Genomic DNA, 15121 nt, shown 5'->3' on the forward strand with positions numbered 1-15121 from the left:
TTTATACAATGTACTTAAAGCTCATTGTATACAAAATCAATATGAGGAAAATAAATTAATGTGTTTCTAAACGAAAACTGTCAACATGATATCTGACAATGACAATTAAATCATGTTTATACTTTATGTCTTGCGCGGCTGGCGACTGCGACGGTATATGCTAACTTCTAATTATAAAATTTACATAGCAATGTATAATGCAGGTAAAATGCCGCAGTGCGATGAGCGCTTAAACTTACGCGCTTTTATCTAGTTGGTGATAAAACGCCCGCTTAATTCAATTACAGGCTGGTTATGTTAAAAAAGTTTTGGATATGTTTTTATGAGAACAGACCTGAAAGACGCTATAAAAACTCGATTCATCATTCGGAGCGTAGATGGATAGTTAGATTAATCAAATAAATAAAGCATGGCAGTTCAAAACAAAGTTTTATACGCGTTCCGAGGTTGGATAGCGTTTGTTGCTTTCATGGATTTAGGAACTGCCGGACGTTCATACATTGAAAGGCGGTCTTTTCTGAGCAATAATGCTGAGGAACACTTAGACGGTAAGTCTTTAATTTTTATTAGTCACAGATAATTACATTGTTGACATAATAACACAAATTGAATCATTGATATCTCATTACATTTTAATTCAATCAAGTTGTAACCATGCCAAGAAAAGCAAAGATTTATTGATGAGCTGCCACTTGTATGAAAAAAGTAGAATGTATATAACATATACAACCTCTATGTCAAATATCTATAACACACAAAATTTATAATTTTCAACCAACATAATTTGGGTGTCTGTATTTTTTTTTTTAATTATTTCAATTGTAAACAACCCACGAACAATATTATACATCACAAGTGAAATTTAATCAGAAAAATATATACTTGCTATAAATTTTTCTTTGCAAAAATATCTCATACTGTTTTAGCACAGAGAATATTAAATCGTCATACTTTTGAAGAAAGTTAATCGATATAAGTATTATTCTATTTCAGAATGTTATACCGAGTTTAGATAAAATACCTCCTCCCTCGTAATTAAATATTATTTGACATAAGAATTATCTGTATTTGAAATTTTTAAGTAACAAAATTATTAATTTAAATATAAATAATACATACATATATATATATATATATATATTAATAAAGTATATAGTTTTAGAAAATTTATAATAATAACTATATTTAAATAAAAAAATATAGAATTAAAAATATCAAAAACAAGACTTGAACCAGTAACTATGGGAAGTACATTCTGCCTACTTTTCCTTATTAGCCATTATATCCCAATAGGACATAATAGATTTAGATTTTATAAGCAAACCCAGTAAATGGTGCTTGTATAGCTATGTGATGATTAAACGTAAAGGATTTTTAATTAAATGACTTTATACACAATAGCTCGGTTGGCAGAGTCATTGAATGCAATGTTCTGGAGTGGCAGGTTCGAATCTGTGTCATTATTTTTTCTATTTTATTCCAAAAATCTTATATATATATATATATATATATAGAAAACAAGAAGTAATAATTTGTCCTTATAATAATATTTCGTACGTGAAACATTTCTGACAAAAATATTGTATGAATTTTCGTAATTAACGTGCCATACTTCGTTTTATTTTAAGAATAGTGTACACTATGTAGAATGTACATAGTTGTTCATAGTGTACAATAGTGAATTATGTATTATTTTTCAGGTGATTTTACAATATCAAGAATGCTCGGAATGTATTCCGTGTTGAAAGCGCTGGCTTTAATACATTGCACGCTGTACATACACTATAGGCCGTAAGTATTGATAGGAAGGGATCATTTAATTTGTCGATGTATAACCGACTTTAAATAATGTGGTGTTTGGTGGATAATTAGTTTCTTATATACAAATGTTTTCCGTAATGGTATATAATTTATATAATAACATATAGTATATAATGTATCTTCAGTCCGTGTAGTTCCCGGGAACACTTCATGACAGGTGTATTGTGAAGTAACGCGACACGCGATAGATGGCGCTGACTGTTGGTTCATATATATATACATATATATGTTCTTAGAAACTAGTCTATATATATATATATATATATGTTCTTAGAAACTAGTCTATATATATATATATATAAAATTTTATTTCCAGAGTTGTTTCAATGGGATATTGGTCTCTCATACTAACAATAATACTGTATTTGACTGAGGCATTCTATTTTCATTCGACCACGCTCAACTTTTATGTGGTTTTCCCATGCATCTTGAACAGTGAGTATTACTAGTTATTTATCTATTTATTCATTTATTTATTTATGTGTCGAATAAAAAAAGAATAAGTATACGCAACGAATGCACATAGAATAAGTATCTTCAAAGAGGTCTCTGTTAATCTTGAAGGTAGGAGAATATTAATTATAAGATATAGAAATATTTTTTTCCTGTTACATGATTATTCTTTGTTATAAATTTCATCAGAACTGGTCGAGCCGTTATGTAGATGAGACGACTTCCCATGGAGATTATTTTTTTTATCCATATATAAAATTTGTCTATTTCCAGTGTTAACGTTAGTAGGTTTAGCTTATCTACCCTCGAAGTTGAAGCTTTGGGGCACTATACCTGGTACATCAGGTATGGACAGAGAGTTGGATGATGAGAACGTCCAGATCCTGAGACAGATGGGCACCTTCAGACGAAGGAAACCTACCATCAAGAACAAACATGTATGACCGAGTCCGGCTGGCAGTCTGTGGGGCCTTATAGTGTTAATGTGGGGTTATATCATGAGAGCTGATGAGTTTTTATGCACTAGGATTATAGTCCAAGAGCTGATGAGTTTTTCACACTTGGATTATAGTCCAGTAGTTGATGAGTTTTTCACAGTAGGATTATAGTCTAGTAGTTGATGAGTTTTCCACAGTAGTATTATAGTCCAAGAGTGATGAAATTTTTACACGAGGATTATAGTCCAAGAGTGAACAGTTTTTCACAGTAGAAATTAAGTACAAGTCTTAATGAGTTTTAACAGTACCATTTTAGTGCAAGATGTGATAGGTTTTTCGCAGACGGTTTACAGTCCACGAATCAGTGACCTTTCGCCGACCAATTGTAATCGAAGTGTTGGTGAGTTTTTCGAAGACACATAACAGACCAAGTTTTAATTAATATGTTGATGAGATTTTACAATAGCATCATAGTACAAGAGTTAAATAAGTGAGAAGTTGTTTTCATAGATTATAAGCCAAAGGTTTTATGTATTGATGAGTTTTTTCATCTTTGGATTATAGTCTGAGAGCTGTTAAATTATTCCTTTCCTATTGGACATAATCGAGCAAGTGTAGATAAGACTCCTCGCAGGAATATAGTCAAAGAGATAATGATTTTTAATGTTTATATTGGTTATTTAAATTATTGGTTTTAATGTATAATATATATATTTATAAATATCTAGTCATGATATTGTAGTGCAAAAATTCGACACAAAGATGAACTAATCCACGATTTAGCTTCGTTATACTAAAAACGGACAGTTTGCAGTTTTTCGTCTATCATAGAGCGTGAATTACGTTAAAATTATACAGAGAAGGGACTTATTCATAATTATTAATTATCATCTTTATTTATTTTCCACGTACAACTCTAAACTGTCCGTGTTGAGTGTGATAATAAAAACTCGTGGTAACTACGTAATAAACATTTAAATATCAAGTGCTTTACACAACCGATGCTTTAATAATATTTTATGATACTATTACATTGTTATATAGCATATATAAGGATATGCTTATTCAATATCATGTGATATAGAGGTTCCATAACGGTATCACTGTACGAAAAGTCCCCTCTATACTTTATAGCTCTGTTAATGGAATATTTTATTCGGTTCCTAACGCCTCATTGGGATCTCAATTTCGCGTACACATGCTAGATCCTTATGATTTTTTTGTAATTTTCTCCTAGTTTTTCAGTATTTTTATTAGATCCTCGCAATATTAACTATTAACGGACATCGAAATTGAAAGTAGTAAGTAAATTAGAAATAATCAGTACCTAATTTATAATAATATATGTGATTCAAAGGTAACTTCATATATATATATATATGTATATATATGTATATATATATATATGAAGATATATTGGTATATTGGTATTAGATTATAGTAAAGGTCGAGAAATGTAAGTTTTATTTATCTAAGCTTTTATCACGGGTCCGCATTAACGGAACACGGACAGTTTGCCTTCACATAGCTATTACTGTAACTGAACGTGTCCCGTTTAAAACTCGTGGTAATGTTACCGATGTTGAAGCAATAACTTTTATCCTGTTTATATTTATGTAGTTGTTTTTCACTTTAACAACGGAACCGAGTTTAAAGCCGTATTTCTTATGACGCTTTGTAGTTAGTAGATGGTGTGTGCATTGTTTGTGATACGTAGGGAGTTTACGGGCTGGTTTAAATTATAAAGTAAAGTTAGTTTAGCTATAACACCTTTTAATGCTTACCACTTACCAGCAATACATATTTTATCAGGCGATTTTACCTCAATAAATGATGTATTTTTTAAAAATTTTTCCAGAACAATCTCTTCTCTTCTCTCGTTAGTAAGCTACTGTGCCAACACTATACACGAACGAACACGTAACTGTTTTATATATATAGTTTTAGATGTGCTAACTTTCAAATTTTTGTACCTTGTGTATTGCCAATGACGTGTTAATCCGCCGTCTCCTAGACTATAATCTCGCAAATCGTAAATTGCAGATTTCATAAATCCCAATACAACTTTACGATATATACGGATTGAAATCGTTCTAAAAGGGCGGGTAATATATTGACGTTGCCATGGCAACCACGGCGTAATTTTTCCTATTCAAAATGGCGGTTAAAATTTAGCGGGCGTTGCCATGACAACGACGTCATTCTAGTTAGTGCCGCCTTTCAATAATTATAGTCCAGGAGACGTCTGATCGAGGCCTTTTAAATTTTTAATTCCAATTGATTCTTATGGTGTGTTGTAGCGAAGGACCACTTAGTGCCATATCATGTTATATAAATTAAATATAATGACGTTTTGAAAAAAAAAATACTCTCGTTTTATTTTAATATATTTTAGAAATATATATATATTTATTTATTACGATGAAGGTCTGTTAACGATTTTCTTATTTGTCCCGAGCTTTGATTACAGAATATATTTTTTATAGTAATAAATTTAAATTATAACCAAACCACGCTACACGAGTCCATTAGAAAAAAAAAAAATATATATATATATAAAAATATATATATATATATATATATTATAATCTCAATATCTTATTTATCCAAAATAAATTTAAGTAACTTACGCATTTAAATCTATACTATTACCTTCACTAAATTATTAATAATATAAATTTTGAACAAATAAATACAGAAAATACTCTAAATATACACGTATAAGCGAATAAGATAAATAATATTAGCCACGCTGAAATTTCAAATCTTTACAGATTTCAATAAGCACATAAAACTATACAATCAAATATATTGTAATGAATACGTATATAATGATCGAAATCTTTTAAGATTTCTGATGTATACAATATGATATCAGTAAATAACAAAATATAATGTACTTATATATAGAATACATTGAAATCTTTGAAGATTTCTTGTACATGTAATATGAAATCTTATGAGATTTCACGAATTATACACGTATATATGTTCAGTAGTAGTCTGGTACGGGAGCGCATGCTATTTTAACGAAGTCTTCGTAACGGACCGTTCCGTTGTTCGTCACATTCGCTTCACGGAAGATGTTGTCGATCTGAAAACATACTAAGTATTACGCCGACATTTTGGCCTACTTCTACATGTTTTTATATATTTAGCTATAGCTAGGACAATATATTTTGACTAGCTATTGGTATATTGTCGCAAGACCAGCTTAACAAACGAATCGGATATCGTGGAATGTTCTCGACGTTGTCTAGTAGCGCCATCTCGCGGCGAGCGGGCGAACTATAAGCTAAACTATTGTTAATGTAAACAAGTAGATATGTTAACGAGAATGTTTTGGAATGTTCTAGAAATCGGTTTGTCGTGTGTGGAAGGACCTCTAGGTCGATTTTGATTCCTTCGGTGACAACAAACTGAATAATGTATAATCTAAATGAAACTAGTGTTATTCGGATTTACTACGCGGATTTTATTATTTAAAAACTACATAATCCCGACGTTTCGGTTACTTTGCAGCAACCGTCCAAGGAACAACTGACAGACATTCACACCTCGTCTGCCCGTGATCACGGTATAAATCCGCGTAGTAAATCCGAATAACACTAGTTTCATTTAAATGAATACTCGCGAAAATCTAAGATCTCATTATGTATAATCTGTTGAATATCGTCTTTATACTGCTAATTAAATCTTATCGTAATGACATTATATTGAACATTAAAACTATTTTTGGGTATAATATATACATATATATATATATATATATTCCCAGTTTCATGCTAACCTCCCTGGAGGATAATCCCTCTCCCCAGTTCTGCAGTAAGTGCCTCAACTGACGGGCCGGGATGATTCCTCTGCGATCCGAATCACCAGCTCTAAACGCATCTACCACCTAGAAAACAGTCTATTATATTAGATGGTCCACAGGCATAGAGTCGAGCGAAACGAGCGAAACGCGATACTGGCGACTCAGGTCATTCACCCACGGAGATGACCTCGGCAACCGGATGTACTGCCGAGCCGAGGTTTTATGTTCGATAGACCAGTTACCTGGGGTGGTGTTTATCAAAATATTTAGATCGGAACACCAATTCAAATTTTAAGTCCTGGAAATTTAACCCGTGCCCAAAAACCGCGTCCCAGGCAGCTACACTCAACTAGCACGGAACTTTTTTTTTCGAGCGAAGCCACAAAAAAATACGAAGGCATCCTAGTGTGTAGTCCATTGGAATAAAATACTGTACACGCTGATATGAGTGTTATCAATACTTGTGCTATGAAAGTATTTAAAACACCTTTTTTTTGTTTTTCTCATAGTCATTTGATATTTTCTTATACTCATAAATATTAAATACATTAAAATGTATTGACTATGTTTTATGTTGTCGAGAGGAGAATGTGTATACTGCTAGTGATGTGTGTTCACGGTATGCGGGTGAAAATTCCAAATGCCTTCATGCAAAATACTAAGATTGATCAATTTGTGACTGTTTTAGGAAATTCATGGAATAATCTTGTTTCAAGTGGCGCCATCTGTGCCGTACTAATTATCATACAATCCTTAGAATTAGTTTAATGGCTGATTACAATTAATAATAATAGTGAAACATTGTAATTTCGTACTGGCAACATTTAAGTGTCAATGTGTATTTGAAAACTATAAATACTGGCTCCACATTTTGTAGGACATTACCCGAAGAAGTCACTCCGGACATTTAAAAACAAATCTGAATCAGTATCTCGAAGAGTCTATTGTTTTGGCATCTCACCTCATGAGGCAGGTTCTCGGCTCTGGAATGTATGTGCATCACCTCAAGGAAGTCGGCAAATGACATTTTACCACCCTTACCCTTCAAGTAACCTGCCGGTCCAAATTATACAGATAATATTAATTTATATAGACACAACACAAAGGACTGACCGGATTAAAACGAGTTTACAAGTTTATATATAAATACTTGACATTAATTAAAAAAAAAAATTTATCTTCACAAAATACAAAATTATTAAAATTTTAACAAACTATTATCTGTGTTTTTATGTATTTTCATCATCTTGACGTTAATAAATATATATTTGGAGTGTAAAAAGAAGTATTTAATGATACAAACTCCTTCGACTTATCACCTCACAGTAATCACATTATAATTAATTCAGAAATCAAAATATTATATTGGCGGTGAGCACTAACTCAGCGCTAGTGAATACAATACATATATGTATTTTTGTGTATTCACATGCACACACACACACACACATACATATATATATAACAAATTAAAAAAGAGCATTGCCAGCCTTATAAATTAAAACTTGCTGTGGTTTAATATTCTATATCTCCATCCTCATACCCGTCAGTTCCTGTATTGTTGGACTCATTCCCAAAGACCTCATGACGACCGTGAGCTCATCCAGAGATGTGATCTGGCCGGAACGGGCGAATAAATAGAAGCATTCCCTGAACTCTGGAACATGGAGTTTCATACTTGTGTTAAATTTAAACTTTTTAAATGTTATTAAAATATTTAAATCATTTGTAAAGATTATCGAAGTTTTTTTTTTAAGCTAAATTATTGAAAAGTCTCATTGATTTGCGTCAGAATGTTTCTTATATGATTTTATAGATATTTATTTAATGTTTCCAGTATGTAAAACTATGATTTGTCTAAACAGATTTGTGTAACATTGAAATAGTCATGAAAAAATATATAAGTATAAAATCATTAATTTTTATATCAATTGTCTAATTATTATTGTATTGTGTTATCATTTGAATGGAGATAAAGACTCAATCTACTTGGAACAGTGGATAAAACATTATTACAATTGTACTTTCTTTGACCAACTAAATCGGACGTAAATACGTAGGTACAAGTTTGTAAGTAGGCCATAGGATATAACGGTGTGTTAACATGTTTTGTTTGTACAGATTATTTATATATATATTATTTTAATACGTTTTTAGATTATCTCACAAGATTATTTTATATTTACCATCGATGTCTTGCTCTTTAAAGTAGCGAGCCTGTAACAATCACAATGAAACACACAAATTTAATATGTAATGATATTTAAAAAACTACATAAAATTATTAGAATTATTTTATTTTTACCATAATTTAAATAATATTAAGAATAAAGAATAAAGTTATGAAATAGTTTGAAGATGTATTGGACAAAGTTAGTTGCTGTCAGATTCTTACTTGAAAGATAAAGGTTTTTAAGGTTGCAAATGGTAAAAAGTATATTTATGTCTCAAAACGACTGACATGAATTTACACGAAAACCGTCTTATATTTTTATTTTTCCTAGAATATATTATTATTTATTATTTGTATATGTTATATGTTTAAATTATTTTTTGTTATTCGTTAACTTTAAAATTATACAAAAATAGAATAAAACTATTGAGCCATATAATTTGCATAAAATATCTTTTAGAATATTATTAAATTATATATATTTTTTTATGTATATCAATAATGTTTTTGACACTTATATTATTTATCTTAGATTAATTTGACTACTGTCAGTATTATATACACTGTGACCTTAGATAACATATTAGGCCACCAATCAGCTGACTGACATTCACGGACTTATATTTTCATGGTGTAATTAAAGAAATTAAGAAAATTATTACATAAAACATTTTAAAAAACAAATCAAACCTTTTTGTTTTATGCCGTACAGCCAACGTGTAGCACACCACAATGGAAACCAATAGTTACCAATGGTGAGTCAGAAAACATCGCGACCAATATTCTTATTAGAATTTAGTTTTTGTATATGTGTTTTATATATAAATATGATAAAGATCTAAAGGGCCTCTGATTTTTCACTAAAACTCTTATATTTGGTGCATCATATGTTTTATCGTTGTAGAACACTATTGCGCATAAATTGCCAGATGACAAAATCTAATATATATTTACATAGTTCCCATTGATAAAACCTTTTTTGTGCTATCCTACTTGCACAAATGCTAAGCTTTTTCTAAATGTTTTTGTTACTTAATACCAGAAAAAACAGCAAAGTGATTTGGAAGTTTTTTATTAAGGTACCTATGGTGAAACCAGGGTATTATCATTCAATAATTTTTTTAAAAAGACCAGCTCATTTTTAAATATCGAAGCGACTAAAACTTAGCAATAATCTATTAATGGCATTAACATGTAAAAAATGTTTTATCCTACAATTAAAGTAAAACAGAAATTCATTACAATAATTATCAATATCAATAAATATGGAAACTTTTTAAATTGAATTTATAAAAAAGGTTTTAATGGATTATACTGTGTATATATCATGTAGCAAGCTTTCCATTATCAGGTAAGGTAATTAATTTAAATAATTACCCCGACAGATATGATCATATTGTCAGTTGGCAAGAAAAATGTTTTTTTTTTGTTTTCATTTAACGAAACTGGTATATTAAATTTCTAAAAATATTTAAAATGTCTTAATTTTACACAATAAGATGCATAGTATTATTGATTAGTAATATATAAATATTGGGACAGTTGTTCAAACATAGATTATATTATAAAACAAACTCGAGGAAGGTTTTAGTGTATAATTTGTTAAGTTTTTGTATTTACTTGTGTGTACATTAACTATATTTGTTGAAGATGTCAGGAAGACATGAGCCATCTGAGAGCATTTAACGAAAACGCTGCCTAAAGTCTTTGAGATATAACAAAATAATATATGGTGGAATTGTGTATCTTATATAGGTCTACAGAAAAGTCCGCGGGGGCACATGTCTGTACCTGAAGGATAACATACTATATCCCATTTATAACTTTTAATAATTTTCATTCCTACAGCGTTTATTGGAAAGCTATTATCAAAATAAATTACTTCGTTTTCAAGTCTATATCAGTATGTGTAAATTAGTTTTTAAATCATTTAAATCGGGCATACCATTTGAAAGTTATCATAATATAAGTTTAAAAATTCTCTAAATTAAATAAGCTATTTTATATTTCTAATAAATAGCCAGTGCGCAGCCGGTGCTGGTTTCTCGTACACACAAACACACATATATATATATTTTATATTTGTTACAGCTGCCTGTAAATTATACAATGGAAGAACCAGACAAACATATACGTGAAGCATTGAAACAAATTATTAGTCCAATTTAATTGACGCCATCGTATGAAATACGATGACTTTTTAAAAATAGAACTCTGTATATAAATATAAATTATTTAAATTAAAAAAAAAACACACACACAACCAAAGACAAGTAGATGTTTATTGATCTATGGAACAGCCTGAAAAGTATAATCGGTAGAGATATGACTGCGACGATGGTGGACACTCCTCCGCCTGAACTCATCACCACCATAGAGTGGGGCATGATGGATAAGAGCAAGTTTTTTCCACTGTACAGCCTGAGTGGGTTCACAGGTGAGGCGTTATTAGTTTTTTTTTCTGCCCAAAATATCAAAACCGCTGATATATATATGGCAGTCAATCCCAAGGATAACTAGCTAGTTATGGACGAACCAGGTAACTGAGTACTAGCTTGCGGGGTAAGCGGGGGAGGGGGGGATTTCTATGCATCACATACCATTAGTCTTCAGTGGCCATACTCCCCCCACCCTTACTAACCCCCCGGGCGATACTCAGTTATATGTTCAGTATATATATTAATATTATTATTATTTCTAGTTCGTTGCGCACTGTATCCGCTAACATTAATAAAGACTCAGATTCAAGTGCAACGGAAAAGGGATGCGTATAAAGGAGTGTATGACGCCATATCCAAGATTTACGCTAACGAGGGTGTTTCCGGTTTGTACAGGGGATTCTGGATGTCTAATGTAAGTATATATATATAGGTGTATTGTAATGTGTTGGACATATATGTAGTACTATGTCATGGATAAGCAAAGACACGATAGTCCAGTCTTAAAAGCGGTCTGCTACTGTCTACTAGCAGATTCGAATCTTGATGTTGATCTGTAGTTTCGTTACTCTAAATTCACGTCCACCGTAACTAGATAAATATTGTAAACACTGGTTTCATTAGAATGAACTTTTATTAATTATCTGTATTTTTTTTTAATAGTTTCAGATAATATCAGGCGTTTTCTATATAACAACGTACGAGGGTGTGAGACACGAACTCGGCAAGCACGAGATAAACCCACGACTGAAGGTTAGATAAAAAATCAAATATGTTACTATCAAAATTATTTATCAATTCATAAAATATATTATAATAATTTCTCATTAATACTATTTTTATATATCATTTACTATCTACTATAACTTCATAAAATCCATGTTTCAATATCATATTCTCATTTTTTAAATTGTTTTTTTTTTATTTATATAAAAAATCATTTTAATTCATATACGGCTTTATTTAAGTCTTCTCTCTCTCTCTCTCTCTATCTCTCTCTCTCTCTCTCTCTCTGTCTTTATCTGTCTCTTTTCATCACAAAAATCACCAAATTTTACATCAAATATGTTAATATAATCCGTGTCTGCTATACATCACACATCACCTGCTATCACCTGCTATCACCAGCCTTCATCCCATCACCTGGTTCCAGTCGTTCATAGCCGGCGGCTGCGCGTCACTCGTCGGACAGACGGTGATAGTTCCTTTCGATGTCCTAAGCCAGCACCTGATGGTGCTCGGTCTCGTGAAAGGCTCAGCAGAGAACACCAGGAATCCGGTGAGTGGATCATCCGAACCGTATAGCAGATTTTAATTGCAGAAACTAGTTTAAGACTTGAGTGTTAGTTTATATGATAATAATATTATCGGATCACGACATTTTTTTTTTATTCCCCGTCACCCCGTGCCCGTGACCACGGCTGCTGCTGTGCAACGGAAACGGGGTGACGAGGAAACGGGAAACGGAAACAAAAACGATAGATAGATAGACTATTGACAGCGCCATCTGTTGTCTGTGACTGGGAAGTCACAATACTATTGTCACGTCATTCCATACAAGTGAATATTTGTTTGAGTACCGACGTTATATTACAATCTGAGCTCCATGACTGTGGAGTTTCATCACTATCGATTCAGCATATTTAATGTGAATGAAACAGCCTTCGTCACATTACCGTCTAAGTCCTACCCTCAGTTCAGTCTCCTCTACTGTTTATCAGATTACTAATATATTTTCCTCTGTCTACCCGATTTTGTTTACATTATTGTATGTATGCGAACTATTCGCTAGTTTTTTTCTTTGGTATATATATATATTATTCAATAAAAAAAATATTAAACTTGTACTAATTGTAACGTACTAAGTCGCTACTCAATGACAGAAGCTATAATAATGTTACCTACCCACTATTATTTTAACAACAACGAGCAAGTATAACGTATACGTCACAGCAATATTCTCCCAATCGCTATATAAATGTTTTTGTTACTGATAATTTCAACAGAAACTAAATCCGTTGGGTTTAGACCTTGAACAGCCAATGTCGAGGGTGGCGCTCGCCAAGGAGGTCGCGGCCCGTGTGTACCGCCTTCACGGTGTTCTGGGATACTACAGAGGTTACACAGCCTCCCTGGCCGCCTATGTGCCTAACTCAGCGTTGTGGTGGGCTCTATACACCGCTTACCAAGGTGAGTGACTCGCCGACACATTCTATGTCTTGACTGAAATTTATAAATATGATTTACTTATCAAAATTTTACATTCGTGAAGCTGAACATCGTATTGTGAAAAACTTTGTACTGGTCTGTGTTTAGTGTGGTTGTGGGAACCCGTGGTAAGGGTGGTATCCGAATGATGATACAAAAAATAATATCAATGTTGCCAGTGTTATATTTATTTATTATCTGTAGAGTTAATAAAAAAAATTAGTGCTCCAATCGCATGGCCGAGTGGAAGTTGGTAATGTTTATGTCAATTTTCAGACGAACTGTTCAAAATAAGTCCATCGTGGGTGTCGCACTTATTCCTACAGTGCGTGGCGGGCACGCTCGGGGGCTTCACCACAACCATACTGACGAACCCGCTGGATATAGTGCGCGCGAGGTTGCAAGTGAGTATATATATATACAAAGTTAGTATTTATAGGAAAAATCAATTTAATTTTGTCAAATTAATTACTGATCGCAAAAACTAATATATGTAATTTCAATGTTATATGTTTCTGAACGAAAGAAAAGATAAACCGGAAATTTATATAAAAAAATTGATAGATGCAACGGATTAAAATAGTTTTAAATTAAAAAAAAAATCTAAGTTTCTATATAATGAATATTCCCGCCGCCTCAATTTAATTCACGTATATTAAAATATATATAATCATACTGGCAACATTTGGACCAAGGTGCATTGTAAACAAAACGTTCCCTCATTGACCCGAATGTTTTTTTTATTTGTGACATATTCTGTGTTCTCCAGGTGGAGGGCGTGGGTACTATGAAGCAGGTGTTCAAGGAGCTGTGGCGCGAGGAGGGCTTCGTGGGTCTGTACGCCAAGGGTCTGTCGGCCAGGCTCGTGCAGAGCGCGTGCTTCTCCTTCTCCATCATCCTCGGCTACGAGAGCATAAAGCGCGTCTCGCTGAGCGACGAGTACCGCACGAGAGTGCGGTGGTGAATAAACGGGTTGACTATAGGCGTGTTTTATTTGGTCTCCGTACACACACACACACACACACACATATATGTCCGAGCCCGTTAGGGTCTTGCGAACCACTCATATTGCATCCAAATACTAAAACTTCAATACACTTTGCAATAACTTTATTTCACTTGTCACTATTTGATTAACACCACGAAAGTAATTTACTATTATAGAATAGCAATTATGAATTTGAGCCACGTGGATTGGCGAGTGTGCGTCCAACACCGTGTCCAAGTGAACACTGCCCTTACAATGTGACTGCTCCCATTTATATACCTTGGTGACTGCTACGAAGTTGGCGCCACTAGCAACTCTCGACCCCACTCGACAATCTAACTGACGTTAGCGTCGGCTCTTAGCAAAATTAAAATAAATTGAGTGTCTTTTTAAAATTACATTTGTAATATTTATCAACTAAATATAATCACATAAATAAACGAACACATTTAAATATAAACATAAAAGAAATATAATCAAAACATCGAATAATTTTCTTAAAATAAGGTAGCTTACACGATATTTTCTATATTATTTTCTATATTATTTTCTATATTTCGTATCCAGAAAATGATATATATATATATATATATATATATATCAGTTATGCTGACGTCACTCCTTTTGAAAACCATGGCTTGGACCACGCTCCGACACACACACACAAACACACACATATATATAATTTATGTCAAAGTGGTCAAATAATCAGACAGCCTTCCTGATGGAGGTAGTACCGTCGTCCATGGACATCCGCAACATAGCTCTGCGGATGTGTTGCCTACCTTG

At 32.6% G+C, this 15121-nt stretch overlaps 3 protein-coding genes across 3 annotated transcripts; 2 read left to right on the forward strand and 1 right to left on the reverse strand.

Moving 5' to 3' along the window:
- Positions 1-133: 133 nt before the first annotated feature.
- Positions 134-2975, forward strand: LOC116778378 (uncharacterized). Its single transcript, XM_061525756.1, has 5 exons — positions 134-203; positions 288-548; positions 1701-1791; positions 2138-2256; positions 2548-2975. The coding sequence occupies exons 2-5, from the start codon at positions 410-412 to the stop codon at positions 2715-2717; spliced, it is 519 nt and encodes a 172-aa protein (XP_061381740.1). The 5' UTR covers positions 134-203; positions 288-409; the 3' UTR covers positions 2718-2975.
- A 2296-nt stretch (positions 2976-5271) lies between these two features.
- On the reverse strand, positions 5272-8977 carry LOC116778376 (calmodulin, striated muscle). Its single transcript, XM_032672370.2, has 6 exons — positions 8831-8977; positions 8712-8742; positions 8069-8182; positions 7487-7578; positions 6502-6609; positions 5272-5805 (listed from the first exon to the last, which is right to left on the reverse strand). The coding sequence occupies exons 1-6, from the start codon at positions 8831-8833 to the stop codon at positions 5704-5706; spliced, it is 450 nt and encodes a 149-aa protein (XP_032528261.2). The 5' UTR covers positions 8834-8977; the 3' UTR covers positions 5272-5703.
- Positions 8978-9262: 285 nt separating this feature from the next.
- Positions 9263-14324, forward strand: LOC116778372 (solute carrier family 25 member 44). The gene is made up of 8 exons (XM_032672364.2): positions 9263-9453; positions 10790-11135; positions 11400-11551; positions 11800-11889; positions 12290-12415; positions 13143-13326; positions 13621-13748; positions 14114-14324. The coding sequence occupies exons 2-8, from the start codon at positions 10976-10978 to the stop codon at positions 14306-14308; spliced, it is 1035 nt and encodes a 344-aa protein (XP_032528255.2). The 5' UTR covers positions 9263-9453; positions 10790-10975; the 3' UTR covers positions 14309-14324.
- The last annotated feature ends 797 nt before the right edge of the window (positions 14325-15121 follow it).

This window comes from Danaus plexippus, chromosome 31 (genome assembly GCF_018135715.1).
Source record: "Danaus plexippus chromosome 31, MEX_DaPlex, whole genome shotgun sequence".
NCBI lineage: Eukaryota > Metazoa > Arthropoda > Insecta > Lepidoptera > Nymphalidae > Danaus > Danaus plexippus.